A 27,118-nucleotide genomic window follows, 5' to 3' on the forward strand; every position below is an offset into this window, starting at 1 on the left:
AAAAAGATTCACAGAGATATGCTATCACAAATCGTTGGACATACGCGTACAAAGAGAACGTAAATCAGTAAAGATTATTGGTCATATCAAAATGGTATTCTTACGCATTTAGCATGATAGTTACAGATCAAACAATACGTGTAATCATCTGTTTCCTATTCCTGATTTCTCCGGATAGCCCGAAGATTGTAATTCACAGCTGCTCTAACGCTGACTCCAAATTCCAGCTTCAGAGGCGGTTTCTGCAATAATAAAAAAAAATATTTATGATTGCGAAGATGAAATTTGTGCGACTGCTGTTTATGACCCGCAACGTTATGCCGTAAAACTATACATCATAGCATGAATAATATGTTGCTATAAATCTTCGCACGAAATGTGCGGTTGCCATTCCTTGTAGTTATGGTTTCATTTAAAACAAAAATAAATTTGAAACACGTTTAAAACAAGGCCATTGTTTAAAACATATTTTTATTGTGTGTATTTTAGCCATAACGTCACGAATATTTAATTGTGACGTCAAAATGAATTGGCATTGACAATTGAAAATATAGGGTAAATAATATTTACTAATTATGGCTCCTTCGACGAAAAGGGCTTCAGATCACTGTCATAAAAAGACCAAACATATCTATAACCAGGACTACATCGTTATGCTGCGTTTTTACGGTCGGCGGTCATCATCATCAGAACACTCATTCCGTACCAATGATCTATATCTACGTGCAAAAACTGTTGAATCGACGACGATTTCGAGGGTTTCAGCCACCTTACATCGTATACGTCGACTATTTGGGGTGCAAATCGTCCGTAGGCTCATGCTACATGGTTTTTCGGACGTACGTCCACAAGTATGGCATAATTAGAGAACGTTCAAATAAAACTCAATTTTTTTCTTTTCAGAAAAGCATTTGTCCAAAACACTGTATAAAACATGCTTTAAGCAAAGTGTTTTAAAACACCGTTTGTTTTTGATTCAACCCTACTTTTAGTACAAAATCATTTACCACGCGTATGCCGCTAGTTTCAACCTAAAGGTAACCCAATTAGTTAAAGTATTATTCCAATGTACATTGTACTTTTGCTGTATCGCTTCTTATGTTGCTATTGAAAATGCATTCGTTGATTTTGCCATCTCGACATCGGGATAGTTAATTGGGGAGAAGGGGTTTTCGAAGAGGAATGTCAGACCTATACTAAGTCAAATTTAAATAACTTATAAGCTTGTCCTTTATTGAGTGGTATATATACCGCCCCGTCCTATTCCTTCTAAAGTTTTTTCGAATTGCAGATTTGGAATATGGTTCGGACTTTTCCATGGTCGATGGAACTTGACTCGGGTTCGGATATCAGTATGTACGATAATATCGCCACAAGGAGTTTTTGTGTTGCTGAAAATTGACAGATCATTACCGGGGTATCCTCTGCAGGTTCCAGATTAAACTGGTGAAGGAGTTTAGCTATGCTGATCTTGACTTCCATCAGCGCGAATCTCATCGCAATGCAATTTCGCGGTCCTCCGCCGAACGGCTGGTAGACCATACTGTCGATCTGGCTCATGTCTTCCATTCTGCAAAGTATTGTAGAGATGTAAGTTTTCGTGCACATCACGCATTTGCTTGTGTTGGTCAACACCTGATATGTAGTCAGTTGTCATTCTCGCCGGTCCCATATACATAATAGTTGCCGATTTTGGGTTATATTTCAATCATGTTCATGCGTGAAATTGTCATAACGATCGGCGAAATAGCCTCTATAAGACGATAACTGAATATATTTTCGAAGATCGCGCCAATTGTTTAGTGTCGATATCGTCATTCTGCGTTAGTTTCGAGCATGCACGCTGTTATTTTAGTCTTCATTTACTACATTTACTTGCAGTAGGTTTATCAAGTGGAAATCAATTTGAATAGAGTAGAAATTTACAGCATCACATCCGCTTCTACTTTAGCGCCGATGATGACTACTTAGACCACATTTGCATAGGACACTGCCGTTAAACATGTCATGTGACAGTGAAGAGCCTCTGACACTGGAGGATGAATCCTTGAGTCGACCGTTGTCGGAGGAGGACCCGAACCAATTGATGCTGCACAACGGGAATTAGGGTTGCGTTTAAAACAAACATGTTTAAAAAATAGTTTTTATCTTTTTTTGTTTTGTTGTATTTATTCCATGACGTCACGAATCTTTAATTGTGGCGCCACAGTGAATTATTGACAATTGAAAATATAGGGCATGTATGGCTCCTTCAGCGAAAAGGGCTTCCGACCATTGACATGAACAGACCAAAAATATTTTAACCATCACAACCTCGTTATGCAGCATTGTTGCGGTCGGCGGTCTTCATCATCAGAACACCCTTCCGTACCAATGATCTATATTTACATGTCATAACTGTTTAAACTACGACGATTTCGAGGGTGGTTCCAGCCACCCCACATCGCATATGTCGACTGTGTTTAGTGAAATCGTCCGTAGGCTCAGACTACATGGTTTTCTGAAAGTATTTACACAATTATGGCCTAATTAGATAACGTTTGAAGAAGAAAAAACACTATTTTTTCAAACAAACGCATTTGTTTGAAACATGTTTTAAACAGAGTGTTTTAAAACACCATTTGTTTTAAATGCAACCCTAGCGGGAAGTAGAACCACTAAAATTGAACACAAACACAAATAACCTGGCCCGATTATAATAAAATATGTCTCAGATCACTTTATTCATTCAACAATTACCAAAACCAGAACTTGGAACAGTCATGGGTTATCGAGTTGATGTGATACGAACGTGAAACGAATTCAATGAAAATACAGCGGATTTCTTTTATGCACAGTAACGTGGGGATGTGGCTACTATTTCCGAATCTACATGTTGATACGAGCTTCACGTCAATGTGAAATCACCAAATTGTTAATTACTTCTCTTCATTTCCAATGAACGCACGAACTACTGCATTCGAACGAACTTGCCTAACTTGCCTAGCTGATCTCAAACGCACCTGTCTGGTTTGAAAAGTTCTGGCTCGTCCCAATAATCGGGATCGTGCGATAGCCCGAATGTCGGAACGTTGATCTGCACTCCTTTTGGTATCGTGAAGCCGTTGATTGTGACTTGCTTGTCGCAGATACGAGCGTTCCTATAAGGGTGACACACGTGTAACAGGACTGTCACTCTGGCTGTGTGTGGAGACATAGGCCATAGGTGTACGAAAGGAAAATCTTCTGAGGATGCGGAAACAATTTTGCCCAAAATGACGGTAAACCAATGGTCGGATTCAGCTGCTGCTTGAAAGCGTTTGATAAAAATTTAGGACTAGGAAAGGTAACACAACCAAGAGGGATTTATCTATACAGAGCCAACAAGAGATGTATCCCAATGAAGAGATGTCGATGTAGCCACTACTAATCAGTGTTGGGATGACTCGAGTCATGACTTGACTCGAGTCAGACTCGAGTCAACTTTTTCGTATGACTTGACTTGACTCGAGTCACTTTGGAAAGATGACTTGACTTGACTTGACTCGAAGCTTTAAAAATGCGCATTGACTCGTGACTCGGAGCAAAATTTACGAGTCAATTTCAAGTCATCAAGTAAACGGTGTCGAATAAATCACTGTATCTTGTGTATGTTCGGATTGTTCGAGATACGCCGGTGTCACTTGTGAGAGCAGCCAGTCATTCACTGATCGTACGATACACTGATCCTCGATTGTTAGATCACAAATAAATAGACCGCAAACTAAAGTATCACAGCTTACGTTGTCGTAGTACTAGTAGTAGTAGTAGTAGTAGAAGATTACTCTAAATAGCAATGTGTCTCTGTTTCTTAGACGGATCAATGCTTACGTTGCGCAGTGCTCACATTTACCAACCTTTATGTATGATTTAAGTCAAACAAATATAGTTTGGGCGTTTATTTACTCACGGATGTATAGATGTTGATTATGTCCTATATTTTGGCTGATAATAACTGATTGTAGCATGTGACTGTACAGTTACTCACGTATTTTATTAACAGTTCTACGTGTGCGTGAGTGATACAACGTCTTTTCGCAGGTATATTTAACTAGATATTCGTTATTTGATTCAAGATAAATGATCAGCATTGATCAATTAATCTGTCTTTCACACAGCTAGCAAAGTGTAATGACTTTGTATGAATCATCACTCATACATCGAAAATTCAATTTGACTTGAATTGTGACTTGACTCGTGACTTGACTTGACTTGACTCGACTTGACTCGAGTCACCTCCAAAAAACGAGTGACTTGACTTGACTCGAGTCACTTTTGAAAATCGATTGACTTGACTTGACTCGAGTCAAAATCTGCAATGACTCGAGATGACTCGTGACTCGAAGGTAGTGACTTGATCCCAACACTGCTACTAATCCCCGTAAATATACGATTACGAGGGGACATCAGGCAATCTGCGTTGCTTCATTTTGTTAAACTTATTTGTCACATCATGGATTGTTATTGCCGGAAATTAACGACATAGGTTGTTGTGAACATATAAGCCATGAATTCAGTACAGTCGTATCTTGTAACTTATTGTAATTTTAGAACAGTTAGGAAACGGTGCGGAATATCATTTGGAGGATATTACGAAACTCTAATATGCAATTCGTTGCGAATTCAAAAACATTTGAGGACGTTGCCACCGCATACCTCTTTGCTACACATCACTGACATACCTGATAATTGGATTGTAGAGTCGTAACGTTTCGTTGACACACATCTCAAGGTATTTCATTTCGTTCACAATGTTGTAGTCAAATTTTCCCTTTAGAAAGAAATCATACCATATCAGGCAACCGTAAAAAGTAGGATTCTCCATACTATTTCATGTGTTAAAATGATTACCCTTTTTTCATATGTTTCGTCGATTTCCTTTTGCAGTTTTCTCTGAATTTCTGGATGCTGAGCCATATTGTAGGCGACGAAGCTCATGGTGTTCCCAGTGTTTTCATAGCCGGCGAGTATCATAAATATTGAGTTGCCGATAATTTCATTCCTGTCCATTCCTGTTGCAGACGAAAGTTCCAATTTATTGGAGTATGGTTCACGATGGAGACAAGTCCATGGAATTTATAACTCACAGTAGTAGACGTTAGCGCATGGAGATACAATACGGATGATGCGAGCTCCTATAAGGTTCAGACATGGGGTAGTCGTGATTAGTGATCATAGTCGATTACGACGATTACAGCAGTACCAAGTTATCCTAATCGCAATCGAATACATTCGAAATAAATACGAAGTAATCGTAATCGCAATGGATTATTTCACATATCTGATCGACTTCTTTGCGAAAGAGCGATTACTTTTTTCTTGTACAAGGTACTTGCAGTGCCTTATTTTATCAGGTTATTGATAGCAGATTTGCAAACGACACAGCTCATTATCATACTTCACGAGTATTAGCTATGCTCGTCATTGCGTAACGAATTTATCCACACACAGTAAATGGATATTTGATGTACATGTAGTTAGTAGTGTGATTGTAAGAACCAACGGAATGTCGTATACCTGGTTACCAATACACCCTTGACGCCATTACCTCGCAACAGGATAATAGCCTAATCATCACCCTGCCTGGTTTTCTAGGGTGCATTATATTCCTCTGTGGGTGCCACGGATGGCATTTGTACTGTGAAGTTAATATTGAGAGGACAGGACTGTTCCTCACGACCATTCAGTGCGGCTGTGTACAATTGACATTTTTAGTTATAAAGTTTCGGCCAAGGTATTTCTTTGGTAGCACACTTCGTGGCGTCGCATGTTGACCTAAACTGCAATGTATGGATGTGTCATGGCGAAGTAATGGCCGGTATCACAATGCCTACCGGTATTCTATAAATTATGCATGTTTTTTTTTTGAGGAGGAAGGGGTATGCATGCAAATTAAAATCAAGATATATATCTATATATAAATACTATTATTCACAATCTGTAATTAAGCTGATTCACGAAATACTTTCAGCCGGTCCCATTCGAGCTCGCCCCCACCCCGCACCCAATTGGGGGTTTGGAGTGCGGGAGTTACAGACCTAGCTAGAATGCAAATCGTTACGTGCGAGATATCGTCAGCTATAAAGTCGAGCAATAATTGTATTGAGACGTAACGAGTAAATGACGTCACATTTAAAAAGAAAATTGTTTCCTCATGAGGCCTTCTCATCACAATCGTTATATTGGCTTCGAATATGTATTCAAAGATAAGTTCTAAGAAGCAAAATAAATGTAATCGTGAGTAATCGTGATTACCTTTACATTGTAATCGTAATCGTATTTGACTACTTCGAGATTTGCTGTAATCGTAATCGTAATAGCGTGATTCGCAAGTAATCGTAACCGCATTCCATTACATTCATGAAGTAATAACCCCGTCTCTGGTAAGGTTATGAGTCGAGTGACAACAATTTCAAATCAAACACGAATCGCTGTATGTTTTCCTGCCTTCGGCATCACAATTTTTATATTGGTGCCGATTTATTATTCAGAGTACAGCTCGTTTTATTCGAATCATGTCACTCGTGATGATATGGCTGTAGCGATGAGGGTCTTATTTTTTTGTCGCAGATCCCTAAATTATAGATTACTATAAATTTTTGTTCCTCCACAAAACACGAATACGAAGCTATGAAATATCTAGGTTCTCATACCAAACACATACAACATACTTCACATAAGATGGAAGCATAGACAACAGGTACCTTACCCTTTTCAACCGTCTTAGATTTTGCTTTCTCTTCGGATATTTCTCCGTTCAACATAAGTTGCATAAGGTCCATCCTCTTCGACTAAACACACGATATAACACAATAAAACAGCGCTTCACGGGTTTTTTTAGGGACATTTCCGTCTGGATCCACTATGTCGATTAAGCATTTACATATCACACCTTAATTTCCGAGTCAGACTCTCGACTGTTGATAACGTGATGAGAGAGCGCTTTGAAGTACTGGACCGCTCCTTTTCCGAATAATGAAATGTTGAAATACGCTATCACTTTCTCAAATGGGGGAAAGAGAACTTGAAAAATAATAAAAAGAAATTTTCAATATCTGATGACAATCCGCGAAGATGATGCCAGGTGGGGTTCGGATATGCGTTTTAAAGGACCTTTCGCTCCGTAAATATGGAGTGAGATGTAAATTGATCTATTTCCGCCACAAGACAGCTCTCGTGAATCCTATGGTTTAGGAAGATGTCACCGGGCTATTCGTTTTGTGATGGCTCGAAAGGTAGCTTCCAAAATTCACCAGAGTAGCAGATTGACATAGTATAGATTAGGGTTTTCATACGTCCGGAAATTCCCGGACATGTCCGGAATTTCACTGTTGAATCTGCGTCCGGAAGGAATTTCTAAAATATGCTTAAATGTCCGGAATTTTGAAGTAAGCTCATAATTTTTTCCTAAATCAACATAAACAATATTATTTTTGGGCAGATTTATGCTAGGCCTACATGAACTTTTTCTGCGCGCTGCGCGCGATATAGTAAAACATATATTGCTTGAAATATGGGGACTACCACCCTCGCAAAAAATGCGATCAAAAATAAATATAAATAACATTAGGTTACAAAAATAAGTTTACTTGTAATCGCAATTACAAGATAACGGTATATTCATAGAGTCGGTTTAAGCCGTTTGGACATATGACTTAAGGGTGTACATGTAAGATAGCGTCGTGATAGCGTAAACCGACACGATAGCGTAATGGTGAAGGGTCCGGCTTCTTGCTCGATAGGTCGTGAGTTCGATCCCCGGCCGAAGACCAAAGACCTGGTTAGTGACACTGGCATCCATGACTTCCCCGCGTGGCGCATTGGGATAGCGTGGATGGGTGGTGCAACACTTAGAAAGCCGCACAATTCTTTACCTGAACCTTCCTTGTCCAGCGGCATATGCACATCATGCACTAATTGGATATGAATATGCGCAGATCGCGTGTGTGCTCATATACGATGAGTCGGTGTTATATGCCGCAAAAACGTCAACTCTCACCATATATAGTAATATATGGAAGAATCAATAATATTGACATAATTCATTCAAATCAATTAACGACCAGATGCATATAGCCCTCAGAAGTTGGGGGATGAAATAATGTGGCTTCGGCCCTCGTTACAACTTACATCACACAACCACACTCTCCGAAACCGGATCATGACCACCACTAGTCGATAGACAAAGCTTTGCTGGTGTGACGTCATATTGATCCACAATGTGCTCATACCTCATTTTGAAATCCGCTAGTGGGCGCTAAAGAGCTTCCGGAATTTGTGTTACAAAAATATGGTAACCTAGGTATAGATCAGTGTTTCTAAACCTAGTAGTCAGCGCCGCTCCCCCCTCCAAAATGGGGCGATTCGGATTTTGAAGGGGCGGAAACACTCAGGGGGCGATATGGGGAGCGCCGAGCTCATGGGGCGGTATGAAAGGCGCTGAAAATGGGACAGGACGCAATATGGAAATATGATTATCTAGCAGAATAACAGTTCGCTGTATCCCGTGTCAAATCTCGAAATTATTCGTGTAATATATGCCGACAATGTTTGCAGCATGTTTCCATGAATGCAGTGGTTTATTATAATTCAAGTCAAATTAATCATGCGTCTACTAATAGATCGCCAATTCCCCGTTAAAATACTTCAGTCACGCTAGCTCGGGTTATTTTCCACAAAATATTTCGAACTAGGCATTTTTCTCAACTAAAGATATTTGCAGCAGAGAGCTACAAAATTAAATCTTCAGAATCTTTCTTCATCGTACAATAGAGGGTGATACTGTTCAGTGTTGTGACCCGTAACCTCAGATAAACGTTATCTAATATGGCTTGCATTGTTTGTAATACATACATGGTAAAGTTAATAACTGGATGCAATACTAAATCCGATATCAGCAAAGATCTTTAACACTATCTCAGTTGATTTACTAGTCACTGAAAGCAATAAAACAAAACCCATTAACGTTTCCGTATTGCCAGTCGCAGAGGTGATTTCGGGATGCGTACACAGAGGTGCCGGGCCAGAACCAGATGGTATGAGCCCGTACCCGATGGTTGTTATAACAACCTTGATTTGATGGGAAGCGAATGGTGCAGTTGGTTAAACACTGCAGCCACGACACCAATGGAAGTGGGTTCGAATCGAACCCCGGCTCTGACCAACTTTTACGGGTCGGAGGTTTATCTGGGCTCCTCGACGTCGACCTCACTTCAACCGCAGTGAAAGTCACGTCTATATGGGTAGACTATGTCCAATATATATAGCGTGTCCGGGTTTGATCCAGAGTGTATACTGCATATTCAGATGACTCAGTAACGAAATATAGTCTACCTGCGCATAACAATAAGTTATGTCTACATCTGTGTGAACGATAATTCAAATGGTATCTTGGTTAGCGTACTTGATCTCTACCCAAGACATTCGTCCGGTTTTGAGTCGTTTATGATGGGATATATACATCTTTCATTAGTTCAATTGAATCATTCATATAAATACTTCGAAATTCATGTTCTTCTAAATCAATGGTAGCGATGCTGCGTTACAATATTTTAAAATATTTATGTAACCACATGGCAGTCGCGAGACGAGTCCAGAACACGACGTTCAATGCGCGCGTGCCAATCGAGACAAATTATACTCACAACAGAGAATGATCAAGGGACTAAAAAAGGTCCCGGAAAATAATTTATTGGCTTGTTTCACTATTTCAGGCTCCTGCACGGAATCGTCTTGTGAGTTAACTTCTGTGCTGAACACTGATGAGCAAATGATATCGAGGGAGAGTCGGGAGAATATCCTGAATAAAAACATTCTCGGTTAGATTCGTGATTCCGACCCTATTATCATTATAGTAGTTAGGGCACCATCGGCGGATGGGCAACTGTACCCTACATGATATTGCCTGATGCTCTGAACATTGCAAATAAATTATTAGATATTCTATACAGTCGACCCCGCTTAATTCGGGCACTTTGGTTCGTCTCAATTTTGTCCGAATTAAGCGGAGAAACGACTTTGTCCTGATTAAGCTGAAAATCAATCGTTCGCTTCATGGTCACGCATAAAGGCAGACAACGCATCACGAATACCGCACTGTTGCGTAAGTTATGAATTTCAACTCCGCTATATTGCAGAAATTTGCATTGTTCGCACAAAACGCACGAGAGTTACATATTCAATCATCAAGCTGTATTGTCCTGTTTTTGATACCAAACGATTCTACAAACACTGCATACTGTAATAATGTGCAACACGCACGTGTATGGTCAAAATATAAGTAATACTCCAAACGCAATGGCCGGAATGGTATTTTAACTTGATAAAAGTAAATCACAAAACAGCAAGGATTAAAAGCAAAAAGCTGTTAGCGCGGCCGAAAATAATTTATGGAAATGGCAGCAACGTTAACTGAATGCTAAATCCACAAAACACAATTTTCAGGTGGGTCTGTACCATATGGTGTCTTACATGGAAATAAATCTTGTAGTAAAACGAACTAAGTACTGCACATTGTGTCATAACGATAGGAATTGAGAATCATGGTTCGAATTCAGAGGAGAAACTTCTGAATTAACAAGAGTTGTCTTCGTGCAATTTTCACTCTTGCTCCGTTTCCTAGCATTTTAGTCCAATAATGTCATGTTCGCGCATTCTAAGTTGGCATCGTTCGTCTCTAATTTGTATATGATTAGTAATTACCGCCAATCGTTATTTCCTCGTGCGTCGTGCTTGCTATTCAGGCTACAGCCTCGTGGTCTGTTTTCTACTGTCTTCGTTTATACTGCTGTCAATATATTGATTTCATACAAGAATCTCGTCGTGTATGAGTTATTGTTCCAAGACAGTGGTGCTCAACTTTTTTTGAGACACGCCCCCCTTTATGATAGTGAAAAATTTTGCGCCCCCCTTATCGTCATATCACAAAATCCAACCGAGATGCTAGCAATCCCAAAACATTGTTTAATGGCATGGAAGGTTATGACTGTTGATTAGAGAATTAAAAAATATGAAATTCGGTGTATATGTAGAGATACACGCGTGAATTGGAGTTGAATCGCGCATAGCGGGCAGCGTAGTGGTATTTGACTGAGCAGTTGCTCGGAAAAGCGGTTTCCGTATCTACTTTCCAGTGAATTGACCGTTTTGTTAGTCAAATTTCGCGTCATATGCAGAATAAGCCGCATTTATGTGCATTGTTGGTCGTGTTAATTAAATATATCTACTAGGACGTTCTAACATTTTCGCCTCGCTATATATTTTATGGTCGGCCACTGACACTCTATTTAGTGTCTGGAGTACAGGACGAGATGTTGCAGTAGCCTAATCCTCCAATATCTACTACTCACTTTTTTGCGTGGAATACTCCCTCACTGGATTCAATTCTGCGGTCCAAAGCCGCTGCCGCGTTATTTACACATCTGTCCATGATGTAAACCAGTTGTCTGAGCTTTGAAGTTGAGAATGTAGGAGTGAGGGTACATCGAATGCGCTTCCATTGATGACCCTCGACCGCCGTGAGGCCTTCATTGAGCTCCTTTCCGTTTAACTTGATAAGTTGTCTCTAAATTGTAATGAACGTTCTCGATTGTAGTACAAGATTTCCCAATCCGTGGTAGCCGATTCGGAATGTTATTATTATACTAAAGAACTAGGGATGGTGTGAACCTCTGAAAGGTTCAGGCTCGTGTGAACGCGAACCTTTTTGAAAGGTTCTGTGTGAACGCGAACGTGAACCTCATGACGTCACGGGACGTCATATTGCTAATTTTAACCCTACATTTCAGTGAAGCGATATATTAATGTACAACACGATACCTACCGATGACTCGAGCTATGTTATGCCGCAATGCTGAAGAAGGCCTACATACTGACTTTTAAACGTTACCAAATATATCAACTGGGGCAATCAACTGATATAATAATCCCAACGAATCAATATTTTCTGTCGCTTTGCCAACAATTTCGACGAGGACTTGCAAGGGAATATAAGCTTACACCCAATGATATATAATGTACGGTATATATATATCATTGCTTACGCCTCAACGGTCTAGGTCGCTGACTATACCTACACGTAGCGTATTTCGCTATTGATATTGTGTGATTGCGTGTCAAGCTCACAGCAGAGAGTCACTAAATATTAACGAATGGAAAACTGGATATTTCGAGCAAACTTTTGTAACAAAGCAAGTAAATTTTTTGAGATTGTTAAGGTGCATGCTCGACTGCTCGTTTATGCTGTCAGTGCCATGCATGGAGTGGCTCGCGGTTGATTTGCAATGAATTTCAACCAAAGATGTTATAATGACGTGGAAAATTGTAATATATGAAAAAGGTTCACAATGCAGAACCTACCAAGGTTCGTTTGTGAACGTGAACCTCTAAATTTCCAAGGTTCACACACAGAACGCGAACGTGAACCTCAAGTTCACACCATCCCTATAAAGAACCAATAATTCCATAGTGATACAAATAGATTACGAATTAGTCCATAGTTGTGAGGAATGTCCCTATAGCTAACACCTCCTCAGACGGGGTCAGTAACACAATACTTATACTTTTTCCCGAACCCATGTGGTCAGATTCACCTATATAGTTGAATGAGGGGTGTTTTCCAAAATTTAGGGCAAGTTATAAATGATGATGCATCTTCGGATGGGCCGATTGTTATTAATCATTTTGTTTCATGCTGTTGTTTCTTGAACTTCCAGCAGGATTGTTCATACAGTGGAAAGATATTGGAATCACCCAAACGTACCAGAAACAAATTACTTTCGTGAGGAGCACACGATTCCATGTTGGTATTTCTAAATATGGCGCATCATTTTCCTATACTGTTTGCATCTGTACTGCGGGACTCAGATTGCAAATGACGCTACTATATTAGATTAGAAAAATGAAGTCACGTATTAAATCGCGCACAGCGCGAATAAAATTTCAATATTGATTGCAATCTCTCAAAAAATCGGATGTCAATTCGTAAATTTAATTTTAACAAGCAATCTGGGGTACAAAACTTCGGAATTACGCCAAATAGTAACTTCATATCGATAAAGTCATTCGCTAAAAGCTTTTCGGCTGCTCTCATCAGTAGCGAACATCAGAGATAGAATGAATCAAATTCGAATCTCACTTTAAATCCAATTTGTATGTCCACGACCGCCCACACATACAAACACATACAACATACTAACTGAACTCCGTGTCGACGGCCACGCAAATTTCCTTATACGACCGCAGGTTGGCCACACCTGCTTTATACTACTTCAATCTCTATACTAATTGGAGGCGAAACAACATACCATAAACCAGTGTTTCCCAACGTTTTTAGATGTCGGAGCCGCATTTCAAACTTCAGAGTACGTATGAATTCACATGCAGACACTCGAGTAGGCTACTTATAACGAAAATTTAAAGGTAGCTTGCCGATGCGTACATCACCGCCCAGCTAATTCAATAGATTCTATATCGGTTATTTTAGCATTGATAGATGCAGATTGACGAGTGCCTTTAATTGAAATAAACTAAATACGCATATCATTACATTACAGAACACTATTATGTCGTTTTTTGATAGCTCTTCATTCATTTCAACACTTAATGCACAAGGTTGCGTGGGATTGTACGCTGAGTATTGTTGGACTTATTTCAATTTATACTTGACTATGAGCCGTTATTTTGATGTTACTAAAATTATGTCGAAATTTACTCTTCACAGAGACAATATATAAAGTTCTATGACCAGCAGAACTCAGATATGTCCTTGTCTGCCGGGTATTCATCCATGCATTTGCCGCCAGTCTGCAAGAATTTTCTTTTCCGGTTTTTAGAAGCGGCCTAGGACGGCTTTAGAAATAACTAAAATCTCTCCTTTTAGCATTCATACACAAAAATTGACTATAACTATTCATCGAAACAAATAACAAGTGTCGTTTACTACATTTTAGCGGCATATTTAGAGGTCAATCAGAGCCACAAGGAGGCTACTTTGAGGCCACGTGTGGCCCTGAGAGCCGCGGATGGAAATAACCGCTTTATACAATTTGGATTTTGAAAAGTACTAAGTGATTTTGGGATAGGTATACATAGTTTTTGTGAGTGAAATAGGCATAATAACCGCGCGTACCCCTTCATCACAGAAAGAGTATATATTTTTGTAGATTCTACATTTATTTGTTCCTGGTATTCATAGTATTTGACGAATACAATGGTCAATGGTCATTTACAGCAGGCCGAGTTTCTTCATTTTGATCCGTAATTGCCGAATTGTGGCACAGCACACTTCTGGGCTTTTTAACACGCCGCTGACGTGGATGATACGATGAGGAGGAGCCTAGATAAACCTTTAAAACTTCTCCCGGTTAGAATCCTGGAGACGACCTCGGTCGGTGTCGAACCCGCCACCCGTTGGGGTTGTAGCTGTGTATTATACCACCATGCTATCTCACCATTCATGCCACATGCGTGTGGGCTCTTTAGTAAATTTGCGTTTGTCGCGCATACACATCTTGGAATTTTGAAAGTAACCATGCTCGAGCAATTGCTAAACGTAGGCTATATGCAACCCTTCGACCAAATCTACTTTTTGAAGCTACTTGCATCAGTACTTGCAGATATTCCCTTTTCTACCTCCCCTTAAAGTAGTTTTGACATGTCTGGGACTACTTTGACCACCTTAGCACTTCCACATATTTATGATTCGCGCATATGGGTAGAGAATGTTTTCTAAAATATATCGCCGTGCCTGCAACGTTTGATTCTATAGGCAACAGTGTTACTCCCAGGTTGCTATGAACTGTGAACTATCATTTATTATTTATATTTCTCTCGTTTGTTGATTAGGCATATGATTATTTGATTTTCTGTTAGGACGTAACGTAGAAGTGTGTTTTGTACACTAACCGCCGATGTCAATTTATCTGGGCATCAACACAATGTCGCAACATAATGATCTATTCATATGTTATTACCTGTCTGGCCGGAAAGGCATGAAACTCTTTGATAAATATCTGCCTCAGCATATCCGGGTCGTGTATGGTGATACTTGGGTTGAGAAATGTATACGATCTGTAATTGCAACCCATATTCAGGAATCTATCCCATTGGCTAGATCTTAAGCCTTTGTGTGAGTGAATTAGTTCTACGGTTTCTCGTTTCGTACCGTCAATCGTTCATCTTGATTAACATATGGAACATCACATGGCAACGTCTTGTTTTCACCACCTCGTTGTGGTAAATTTCGCTCCTTCAAAGTGGTAAGTAGCCAATATTTTAGATGTTCGGTTTGTGAAGCCACTTAAAGTTAGCGTTCACTCCATTTTAGTTTTTGCAGTTAACTCTATATACTCAAACAGTGGATTTATTGATGATATTCTAATACATGTTCGTTTTTGTGAACGATGGTTGCAAGGTGCAGCGAAACCAAATGAGACCTACAAGTAGGCCTACTGATTAATATCACCACAAAACCATCAATCTTCCATAACTATAAGCAGGACCGAAACAGTACTTCGTCAGCACCGTAGGTCTTGGGCCCTCCGTAGGATCATAAACCAAATTTCGGAGCGATCTGTGTGTGTAGTCGCGTAGTGCACGAAAAAGTTTCACATTCAGGATAGAATTTGTCTATAATATTGATAATTGCATATACTGCTATTAATTTTCCATCCTCTCTCATTCCAGGTGATAAGATATACTGGCAGACCTGAAGGAGTTGATGACCTCAGATAGCAACCTCAGGACTATTCCGCGCTTATGGACAATTGAACAATCGGCAATATATATATATTGATAGTTTCGGTCAACATGCGGTGGTTATTTTCGCCCACGGTTTTATTTGCTAACACGCATCGCGCAGTCGCATGTTGGCCAAAACTTCTGAAGTCTTGGTATGTCGTGAAGCGGTAATGGCCGGCGCTGAAATGCTTTTCTTAAACAAAAGATGCGTATTTGTCTCCGGTTGAGGGCACCCCTATTAAAAAGGGAGACCAGAGTACAGCATATCGCAAGAAGCGCGAAGAAAATTTTTAAGTTGTAAGTAATCTCCCACAGAATACTCCATAATTTATGTTGATTTGCGAAATAATTTTAGGGCACCTTCGAGCTCGCGGGGTTTGGCAGTTACCGCCCTGACTATAAGTGCCAATTTACCAGTGAACGCGAGCGTAATTGACTGTGTTCAAGTCCAACTGATGCTGGACTGTACTGGACTGCGACGATTAATTTGCTAATTGAGACATGCGCATGAGTATATTTGAACATACAAAATTCTGAGCCCGTCTTACCCCCAAATTGGTCCGTGCTTCTTCTTCATCATGTTATCATATTGAAACCCCGTCTGCAGATACAGATCATGAGTTACTTTTTGAAGTAATAATCGGTAATTGATATAGTTTAGGATGTCATTGGTGTCCAATGCGTCAATCGCGACGATATGCTGGTCTTCGATATATTCGATGTAAATATTAGGGTGGATCAGAATAGATCAACTTTCAGAAACTGTGTATTTTAAGCCAGATAGTAATCGGATAAAATGAGGATTAGCCTACCCTATAATTTGAGGGCCGCACCAGTATCAGCTAGTCATCCTGCACCAGCATCAAGTAACGAAGGTTAACTTACAGAGAGCTCACCCACATTCTCGCATGCAGTTGACACTCCCAAAAGCAGTGATCTTGAACTGCATAAAATGCACAATCTTCATCTCATCATTCATTTAGACCAGTGGTTCTTAACCTTTTTTCCTCCAGCGCCCCCTTTCAAAAATTATCGTGCTCCAGCGCCCCCCCCCCCCCAACTTCATAATGTAAGGAATGTAATAAAGACAATGAGTAAGAGGGAGGGCCGTAACAGCACTTCGTCAACCCCCTAAAAACGATTGCCTTGCGCACCCATAGCGTGATAAACCGAACTTCTGAGAGCTTCGCCCCCACGAACCCCCTATCGTGATTTCGATGGTCAGCAAAGTTTGTGTGGCCTGGTCGCCCTAGGTACCAAAATTTCCTATAATGCATGAATGAATAGGTGGTAATTACATATATAAGTCGCGATAAACTGAGTGAGCTGTTGTATAGGAAGATAAAGGGCACGTAATTAATAATTAAACATATTCGGGCGTGCCCGCAGGTAAAATTATTCGTTACCAGGGCCGTAACAGCACTTCATCAGCCCCCCCCCCCCCAAACAAAAAACGTTGGTCCTAGGCCCCCATCGGGTGATAAACCATGCTTCCGGGGGACTTCATTCCCAGACCCCCATCAGGCTGTTCTCTATTTGCTGAAAGCCTGTTAGGTATCTACATTGGGTGTCCATTTACTGAGGCAGCTATTCTCGCCTAGTCGCGCGAAGCGCGAAAAATTTCACTAATTAATGAGTGAATTGGTCAATATCATCGGGAATTGCATGTAAATTGAGATTAATTTTTATCCTCTCTCTGCTCACGTAAACACATTTACCGGTAGAGCTGAGTGAGGTGCAATGTTCCCTCTAAGCTGCGCACGTGCGCAGTGCTAACACGGTCTCTGCGCACAGAAAATCTACGTTGCGCACAACAAATCCGAAGTTATTACCTTTTTTAGTCGATACGCACAGTTGTACAGGGGTCAGCGCAGTGAGTTGTTGAGTGTGCGCAGACCCATCAAAACTTAAAGCGAACATTGTGAGGTTTCTTGGAAACTGTAGGGCCCGTTACTAATAATTAAACATATTCGGGCGGGCGAACCCGTTGGTATGACTTCGTTGCATGATGTTATTTCGTGACCCCCTGTCTGCAATATCAAAAAATATAGAATCGCCCAACAGGAATATCCCTGTCGGCCAATCGTACTAAACTAAAAGACGCACACGATTTCAGATTGGTATTTCTTCACTGACATATAATTTTTCCCTGCCAGATGGAATTCGTCTTCTGGGGTTCAGATTGCCAAGACAGGAACATTCGGTGTCAGTCATTTAGGCGCCCATGGACAATTAAACCTATATGTATTTTGAAGGCTATATGTAACGGAGTTTTCGGTGTTAATTTGCTCTGAATACTCATTAAGGATATGTCCTATCACCACATCATCTACTGCGAAGCCATTTTTCTCCAGCGCCCCCCATACCGCCCCCCTAAGCCCAGCGCCCCCCATATCGCCCCCTGAGCGTTTCCGCCCCCCTTCAAAATCGCCAGCGCCCCCTGGGGGGCGCTGGGGGCAAGGTTAAGAACCACTGATTTAGACTCATGACTCTGAAAGCTGTAGACCTATTCAACGACAGACACCTATGCCAGGTTTTGATTGATGATTTGATTGGTTGTATAATAAAATTAAATACTAAATACCGGTGTTGGGATTACCTTCGAGTCACGAGTTATTGCACATTTTGACTCGTGCCAAGTCAAGTCAATCGATTTTCGAAGGTGACTCGAGTCAAGTCAAGTCACTCGATTTTTGGAGGTGACTCGAGTCAAGTCGAGTCAAGTCAAGTAAAGTTACGAGTCAAGTCACAATTCGAGTCAAATTGCCTTTTCGAAGTATGAGGCATGATAACGTCATTGCATTTTGCTAGCTGTCTGAAATACAGATTTAGTTAGTGGCCATTGATTCTGAACCGATGAACGAATCAAGAGGTAAATATACACGCAAGAAGGCGCTGTATCGCTCACATATACGAAGAACTGCTAAACTACGTTAGTAATTGCATAGCCTCAGTTTATAGTTACTAACCAAAATAGAGAATAGAGAAACGAATTCATAAGATGCAAGACATCACCCATTTAGAAATTGATATGATACAATTCGAGCCTGCGCCAATGGTTGAGGACCATACAAACTATAATCGAATTCAATTTCAGTAAAACAAGAGGTTTGGAGTTTGGTTAAGGTAAGAACCGAGAACAGAAATAGGCATTTTGCTACTGTATTACTTTACTATACTAGTTTACGACAACGTAAGCTGTAACCTTCGATCACTTCGCTTGCGGTCAATGTATTTGTGATAGAACAATGTAGGATTAGTAAAACGCACGATCATTGAATGATTGATCGCTCTCACGGGTTACACCAGCGTTTCGCGAACATTTGGTCATATGCAAGATACAGTGATTTTCATCGACACGGATTACTTGATGACTTGAAATTGACTCGTGAATTTTGCTCCGAGTCACGAGTCAATCCACATTTCTGATACGCCGAGTCAAGTCAAGTCATTTTAGCAAAGTGACTCGAGTCAAGTCATGACTCGAGTCATCCCAACACTGCTAAATACACTGCGTACAAACCGGATAATATAACGCTAAAAATTGTGGGAAATCACCGATATCCATGTCCTTGCTATGTTGTTCCGTTTCATTTAAATGTTTATAATGTGGCTGCGAGAGTGCATGGCACATTGGTACATTCCCCGTTATGTTGTTTTACACGTGCGTGGTGCAATATCATGATCAGTCTTAAGTAGGGTTGATGATTTTAAGGAAGTGTGCAACATGATAATGATGCCTTAACTCACAATAAAATATATAGTGAGGTTTTATAGCACCCCAAACCATAGCAGCTGCATAAACCATGGTATTTATGACATGTACATTGTACAAGGCTAGGTAAAATCGCGGCGCTCAAATTATAGAGGAACCCCCATTTATAGCCTACTTCTTTTCAGCTCAAAATGCCCACAGGGGCAAGGGATGAGTTACAGAATAACGCAGCTACAATATGTTTATAATGTTTTAAGGGACGGAAACGAACTGAAATCCACGACTCTTTAAAAGTCGCTCCATTCTGATACCCTAGTATATGTGCCATGTTTGACTGAAATTTGCCTTCATAAATAATTCTTATGATAACTTTGACAGGCGTTATCACAAAAAGATAGTCCACAACTGTTGATATAGAGCTTAGTAACATAAATATCTCTATTTTTCTCATACTCTCTTCTATGACATATATTAGCGCATAGGTATAATCCAGGATGGAAATTTGTTGGGGGTCATTGGAAAATTTTCAACACTGACGTGGCATCTCGGATCTATCATGAGGAAGCCAAACAGTCGATGCCGAAATGTCACATAATAAAATTTTCTGCAAGATCTTTTATCGTCCACTTGAATACGCTGCTGTCAATGTGTACGGAAGTCAGCACATACCTATGCATTGCGTAGTGTACACTGCACACTGAACACTTTACCCTGTGATATCTCATTAAATTCAGCATAGTCTACCACAATGACAAACTTTCGGTAGTTGCAATTGTTCAATCGGCAAATGTCAACATCACGTGCAAAATCTCTGTCGCAGAACGTAATCTCTATACTTGCAATTTGTCTGAGCTCAAAACTTGTTCCAACTATATGTTATCAAGACGATCATATGTCGGATTTACGGACGGGGTCGATCAGATATCGCCGATCGTAATTTGTGCTGTTAAATGCCCACTCAAGCTACCATGCTGCCACCGTTCTTACGTTTTTGTTGAATTGTTGTCGAACATTTCCAATCTGTAGCAGTGAAGGCGGATCGTGAGGGATATTGAGTTCTCTGTGATATTGCCACTTCCGGTGAACGTAATACCTGAAATTGAATACTGTTTATTATCAGTCTCAATGAGATGGCAGTCCACCATCGCTACTTGAGGACTGATTGATTCGCTATATATCGGGTTGCAGGATATAAACATCCATGGCCAAGCCATAAAGATTGCGACAGAATGAACATGACGTCAATATGTTGTCGCCACCATACAAAAACGCCCAGAGAAAGATCCTGTGAAGGTCGAATGAAAAGAGCAAGGAAATGCCTCTAGGAGGTAAGAGATCCGAAAGATCTATAACGAATACTGTTACATCGGGCATTGAGCCGAAGTGGATGTTCGGTTGGACGTTTCAACATTCTCATATCGGTTCATTAAATCGCATTGTGTCTTGAGTATAGAATTGTGCATATTATGTGTCTTGAGAGGATAATCATGACAGAACCACCGATTATTACCATTATCATTATTGACATGATGCACGGGGACACGAACAGTCGTTTTCAGCCTTGATAACCAAGACATCGGGGCCTTGGTTTCATGAAGCGTAGATTTATAGCGCTGTGCTACCATTCACTCACCATGCAAGCATCACGATGCTCCCGAGTAACGCCCAAGTTTCGAGTGAAAATAAATCCAAAGGAGTCCACATGCTCAGCTGGTGTTCGAAATTGCTTTGTTCAATATATTCTATATTGATAAATCATGATATGCGCTTTAGGATGCAGTTGTGGTATAGCTTTATTCGAAGATTTAGAGCAGAGGTCTCAAACTCAAATGTGCTCGCGGGCCAATTTTCTACTTTTTGATGGCTCCGCGGGCCGCAGCACCAATAATAGGGGTATTCAATTTATTACCAAGTAGGCCTATTTGATGGGACCTTGCAGACTGACATTCCACACGCACCGTGAAAATGTGATTTACTATTGCGAATTCACGCCCGGCACGAAAAAAAATCACGTTTTTAAATATTTGAATAAAATTGTTGCTGTACTTGGCATAGTTTGTCAAAATAATTAGTTGTAGACATCATTCGAGAGTGCAAATGCATCAGGACATCGTCAAAGCTATCGCCGGGGCCTACGATATTCGAATATCGTAGGCCCCGCTGTCGCGTTATAATTTTGAAGCCAGTGAACATTTGATGTGTCACAATTATAGGTAAAATTTAGGAATTTTTCAAAGATTGATCAGAGCGTTGGAGCAGGACAACCTGATCCGGGTTTTGGGCATAGGCTCACTCCTGATAACTAGGCTATATTGATCATGTTATAATCAAAGTCTAATAGAATCAGCGTTAGATTTACGTTCGAATATTGGAACACATAAATAACTACTTGAACAGAATAAGTACCATGCCATAGCAATAGAAATGTACAATCGCCGAAGAATCTATTTTTGTTACAGCTGTGAAGCGTAGGCCACGACTACTTAATGCTCACCACATTCAATTGGCAATAATAACATATATAAAGATACCCAAAGATGACACAGGATGTAACCAACGTTACATCAAAGGGGCAGCATAATGCCAATGGCGGTTGCCATACCGACCTGCTTAGATATCTAATTAAGCTACGCAGCGCAAGCTAGGACCTTTTACAATTTCACTATTTCTTATACCAGTTTGATAGTTTGTTGCGTCCGTGGTTGTACCAAGTCACGGCACTCCGAGGCACAAGCCCATATGATTGTAACGTTTGACGCAACGAGTCCGAGTTCGAGTAATTCTACAAAAGATCGCGCCCAAGTCCAAATCACAATTTTCAGTCACGAATCATCAACTGGTCATGTTTTACCATCATAAACAAGTAATGTCACGTAATAGTTGATCTTCCACTGCGTGGTAACTTTTGAAATTGATGTATTAGTGAGGTTTAATTAGTAGTTTCAGACTTCTGGAGTAGTTTTAGAGCGATTTTTAAGTTCTAGGATTAAAAAAAATGGTAATTAAATATTGTCGAATACTTCGAAATGCAAAATGCCGTCTTGGGCCGCGTGTTTGAGACCTCTGATTTAGAGTTTAGGTTGTGACTGGGCTTGGTGCAACGATTGGAGTACTCGAATCCGAGTCGCGTATCAATTGTAAGGATTAAAGTAGCCAGTAGAGTATTTCCGCTGTAGAAACTTCAAAACTTCGGTTAGCCGTATGACGGCGTCGTAAAGTACAAAAAAGTTACAAATCCAAAGGCTAAGCCAGAAAAAAAATTGGTCGGGGGGGAATTTGATGAGGTAAAATACCCCCACTTTCAAAGATCGGAAGCAATATAGTGAAAAAGCGATGGCCATGGCCATTATTGGACGATTACCATAAATTTTAGGGTGATCTTTTACCCACATTCATGAAGTAATCGAAAATCAGGGTTTCCCCGAGGTCCGTGCGAAGCTCGAAAAGTTTCAAGGTTAATGAATGAATTTGGTCGAAAATATTGTTTCTCGCAATTGTCTTGTGCTCCCCAATCAACCGGGCTTCTGGAGGGCTTCGTCCCCGAGACCCCCCATGTCTCGGTTACTCGAAAGCCCGACTCCATTGTCATGACTAATTTTGGTAAATAATACTAGTAATTACATATCATACAATTACCCACGTGATCAGATTAGCCGGTAGAGCTAAGGGAGGTGGTGTCTTCAAAAGTCTAGGGACCTTTATGATGTACAATTAATTAACGATGCATATCCGCGGGCGGGTCGTTGTTTTTAATTAATCTTTTGCATGTTGTTATTTCGTGACCCCGCGGCTGCTATATGGTTGAAAGATATTGGAATCACGCAAATGCACCAGACTATAAACAAAAAGAATCGTGAGACACACACGATTCCTAGTTGACATTTCGTCGTGGGGTACGGCATTTTCTCAGATTCCCCAAACAGGACTATTCGGTGCCGACGATTTAGGTAGGCCTACGTATATGAACAACTGACAATTGGACATGGACATATATATCAGCGGCGCCGAAATGCCAATTTCTATATATTGAATTGAATCAATTTTTTCTGGGAGAGTGGGAACTCATATTAAAATCAAGTCATGCACTTAGCCAAGCGTGAAGAAAATTTCAAGTTTGATGATTCTAACGAAATAATTTTGGGCCCCAATTCGAGCTCCCTCCTAATTGCGTGTGCTGCTGGGGGGATTTAAAAGATTTACAAGGCACGCAATTATTCATCTTGAGCTATTATGTTCATACCACACGTTAGGACTATCCGTGAGTTTCTGGAGGGTGAGCGTCGGACGGGTCTATTGTAATTATTTACTTGATTGACACACGCTGTATTTTCTTAACATCCGGAAAAAGTTTGGTATTTGGTGAGACGCACACGATTCCCAATTTGCATTCATTCATGGGGCGCAATATCTATTGCCTCTGCTTCCTGTATTTGTACCGCTGAGGTTGCAATGACTGGGCCCTCCTGAGCGATCTTCGGCCAAGGTTCTAACGCTAGCGATTTTTCTGGGTTCGCAATCCGTGTTGACTAAAACATATCTGCCTTGGTGTGTCTACTTGGCGTCGAAAAGCTCATGCCTAATAGTCCCGCAACCGTTGGCAGCAAACACGAATACACTTAGATTCCATTCTGTTCATCATGAGTATTTTTATTAAGGGCAATCTTTTTAATTTTGAGTTATCAATACATTTCTGTTGAATAGTGATCGAGCCTCGCACTGACAAGAAAGCGATATGAAACAGTTGCGGTTCAGAAATAGGTAGTTATCCTTTGTGGTGATTTAGATCCTTTAGACCAGTGGTTCTCAACCGCCGGTCCGCGGACCGGTGCCGGTCCGCGACGACTTTCCAGCCGGTCCACAAGGTAAATTACAATTTAATATTTTAATTTCAAGATGCAATATGTTGAAGGCTTGTCCATTGATAAAATAAATTAAACATCAAATTTTAAACTCATTCAGAATTTCGTGAAGTAACATTAGGTCTGGAAACATGTTCGATTTGACTTGTAGCTTAAGCCGTGTCATTTGACGGCATGTGAGCGACAAGTACGAGCTTACTCGTTAAACCGCGCAGTTTGCGCGATCATTCGTTTTCGATTCATTCATTTGGATAAGGACCGTAACTGCCACATTCCAAACCCTCGAATTGGAGTGGGACCCAAAGCGTGAAGGAACATAAATTATTTAGCATTTTTTGAAACTTTATCCAACTTTTTTGAAATTTTTTTCGTGCTTGGCGCGGTTTAGTGTCATTACATGTCTTGGTTATTGGGTATCCTTCCTCCAGGAAATATACTCATGATTATTAGAAATAGGCATTTCGGCGTCAGGAATTACCGAGCCACGACACGCCAACACATAATGAAGTTTAAGCGAACATAGTACCCCGAAAAGTGCTAAAAACTCGCCAGCGAGATAACCTTGGCCGAAAAGGACTGCCCTTTGCTTACCGAAAACTTCGATATATATAGGTCCAATTGTTCATACGCTCCAAAATGGCTGGGGCCGACTGTCCCTGTCCTGGCAATCTCTACCCCACACGACAAATGCCAGCCCTCATACAAAAGTTATTTGCCAGTGAAGAAATAGCAATTTGGAATCGTGTGCGTCGTTTAGTTTAGTACGCTTAGGTGATTTCAATATCTACTCACCACATAACAGACTAGATATTGACATGAATATGTTTAATTATTATTTATTACGAGGCCTAAATTTTCCAAGGCGACACCTCAATCTACTCTATCGGAAAATTTGATAATTCTGACAGCATAAAAAGTTCACAGCAATATATATACAATTACCAATATTATTGAGTCATGAATAATAGAAAAATTTCGCGCTTGTCGCGAATATGTTACATGAAATCCCATAAGTCTGGTTTATCACCCTGTGGGGGCCCAAGACGAACGTTTTTGAGCAGGTAGGCTGACGATCAGCCCTGATTTTGTGGATGGCCACTGGCCAGGTATAGCTGGTATCTGATGTTTTTGTGCGGCGCATTGTATTCATAGTAGCCAGAGTAGCCTACGTCTGGTGGTAGTGGACAATGAGCAAGTTAGCACAACAGGGTGCTTGGTTATCGACTCCAAAACGCTTGTTCGCTCGATATTGCCGAAGAGAAGAATATTATTCGAGTAAGCGTGGTCGGTTAAATCCATGGCCTCCGGCGCGGAAGACTGTAAACGACTTTCGGCGCTAGCACGATTATCGGTCAAGGCATTTTTACCTCGACTCATCAGACTCACTACGGTAAAATCACATGGATGATGCCATCATGAACATAATTACTTACGTTCAAAACCCCAAATGTCACTCTCTTGCTCCATATAATTACAAAAAATGGTCGCATACTTCACGTTTTGAGTCTATTGCAATTTTTGAAAGTCCACCGGTCCGCCAAATATTTTTTGAAATTTTACCGGTCCGCGAGGTGAAAAAGGTTGAGAACCACTGCTTTAGACCACTAATGGGTGTTTATGCTGAGTCAAACCAATTTCATCATTATCATAATTTTATTAAATATTTTATCAAATCAATACACAACAAGATTGCGATATAATGAAAAGGTACGAGGATGACGAAACGACTCGGAGTAGTCTTTTAATCAGACACCCACCTTGGCCTACAGCATGTAAATAAGAGGCATGTTGTACACAGCATTCAAGACAGGTCGGTAATTTTCAAGATTAAGCTATATTGTCCTGACAAGTTTTCTGCGTGTCTCGCATTTTGGCTATAGCACCCAGCACAGCCTGCTTAGAAAGAATAAACATTCCACACGAGATCGCGCGAAGCGAGAAGAATTCTTTTTGTTGCGCGCAAAAAAATCAGCTAATATTACATACATATTAGAAAGATCGTTCTAGTGCTGTTGCGACCCAAATTTATACCCTTCGCGACCCATACTTTAAATACCCGTGATTTACAGAAATGAATCTAATTTTATGGGTAATTGTGAAAGAACCATATGTTCCTCGTATCATTTATCACCGCCGGAGACCGTGGGGATGATGTAGTTTATTGCTGTACGACGGGCGGGTGCGCTGCTATTAGCTATCAGACGTAGGCTTAACGGGAATCTAGTTAATATTCCCTAGTCTTGACGCAGAGATTGGCGCTTCGACTCGAAGTGCGGCAACGCAACTGAACTCAGAGACGCTGGTGTGAGTCCTTGAGAGAGTCATCTGTTCTAGGTAGGGAGCGGAAACCCTGTCCAGTACTTTGAATGTCTAAGTGAGGAAATCGAACCTAGCACGGATAAACGGCGATACCTGGTTGTCCTTTCCAATAATCAGTTCCCAAGACGTAGCTATTGGTTTCAAAAAGGTTGGTGGCTCATGCAATAGAGAGTGTTATGTTGAGATTTGTGTTCTTGCTATAGTCCCAATAGATATACCGCGATCCACGTCAGACCTGGGCATTTTACTGCCCGCGGGTCAAATAATTTCGACAGGAAATCTACATCTGAATGTTAATGTGACGGATAACACCACAGGATGCATAAACTTAAATAGATACGATTTACTTTGAAGCCTGATTATTTATGTGTAGGCTATATATGAACGTAATCCAGACTCATAATACAGCAAAGTATGCTGTAACAAATCACGTCACAGACAGTCAAATTCGTAATGTTACAATGGCAAC

The 27,118-nt window shown here is 40.6% G+C and overlaps 2 protein-coding genes across 2 annotated transcripts in view; both read right to left on the bottom strand.

Annotated features, from left to right (window-relative positions):
- Positions 1–27,118, bottom strand: part of LOC145434849 (uncharacterized) — a 262,689-nt gene that overhangs the window by 159,806 nt on the left and 75,765 nt on the right. The gene's annotated exons all lie outside the window — the stretch shown is intronic.
- Positions 156–25,797, bottom strand: LOC145435369 (cytochrome P450 3A5-like). The gene is made up of 13 exons (XM_080312647.1): positions 25,764–25,797; positions 25,500–25,715; positions 16,305–16,461; positions 14,991–15,087; positions 11,367–11,581; positions 9,663–9,817; positions 6,911–7,041; positions 6,728–6,809; positions 4,870–5,030; positions 4,701–4,789; positions 3,003–3,140; positions 1,414–1,570; positions 156–242 (listed from the first exon to the last, which is right to left on the bottom strand). Exons 1-13 carry the CDS (start codon positions 25,795–25,797, stop codon positions 156–158), a joined length of 1,719 nt encoding a protein of 572 aa, XP_080168773.1.

This window comes from Botryllus schlosseri, chromosome 3 (genome assembly GCF_051294905.1).
Source record: "Botryllus schlosseri isolate E-star chromosome 3, Bs_hap1, whole genome shotgun sequence".
NCBI lineage: Eukaryota > Metazoa > Chordata > Ascidiacea > Stolidobranchia > Styelidae > Botryllus > Botryllus schlosseri.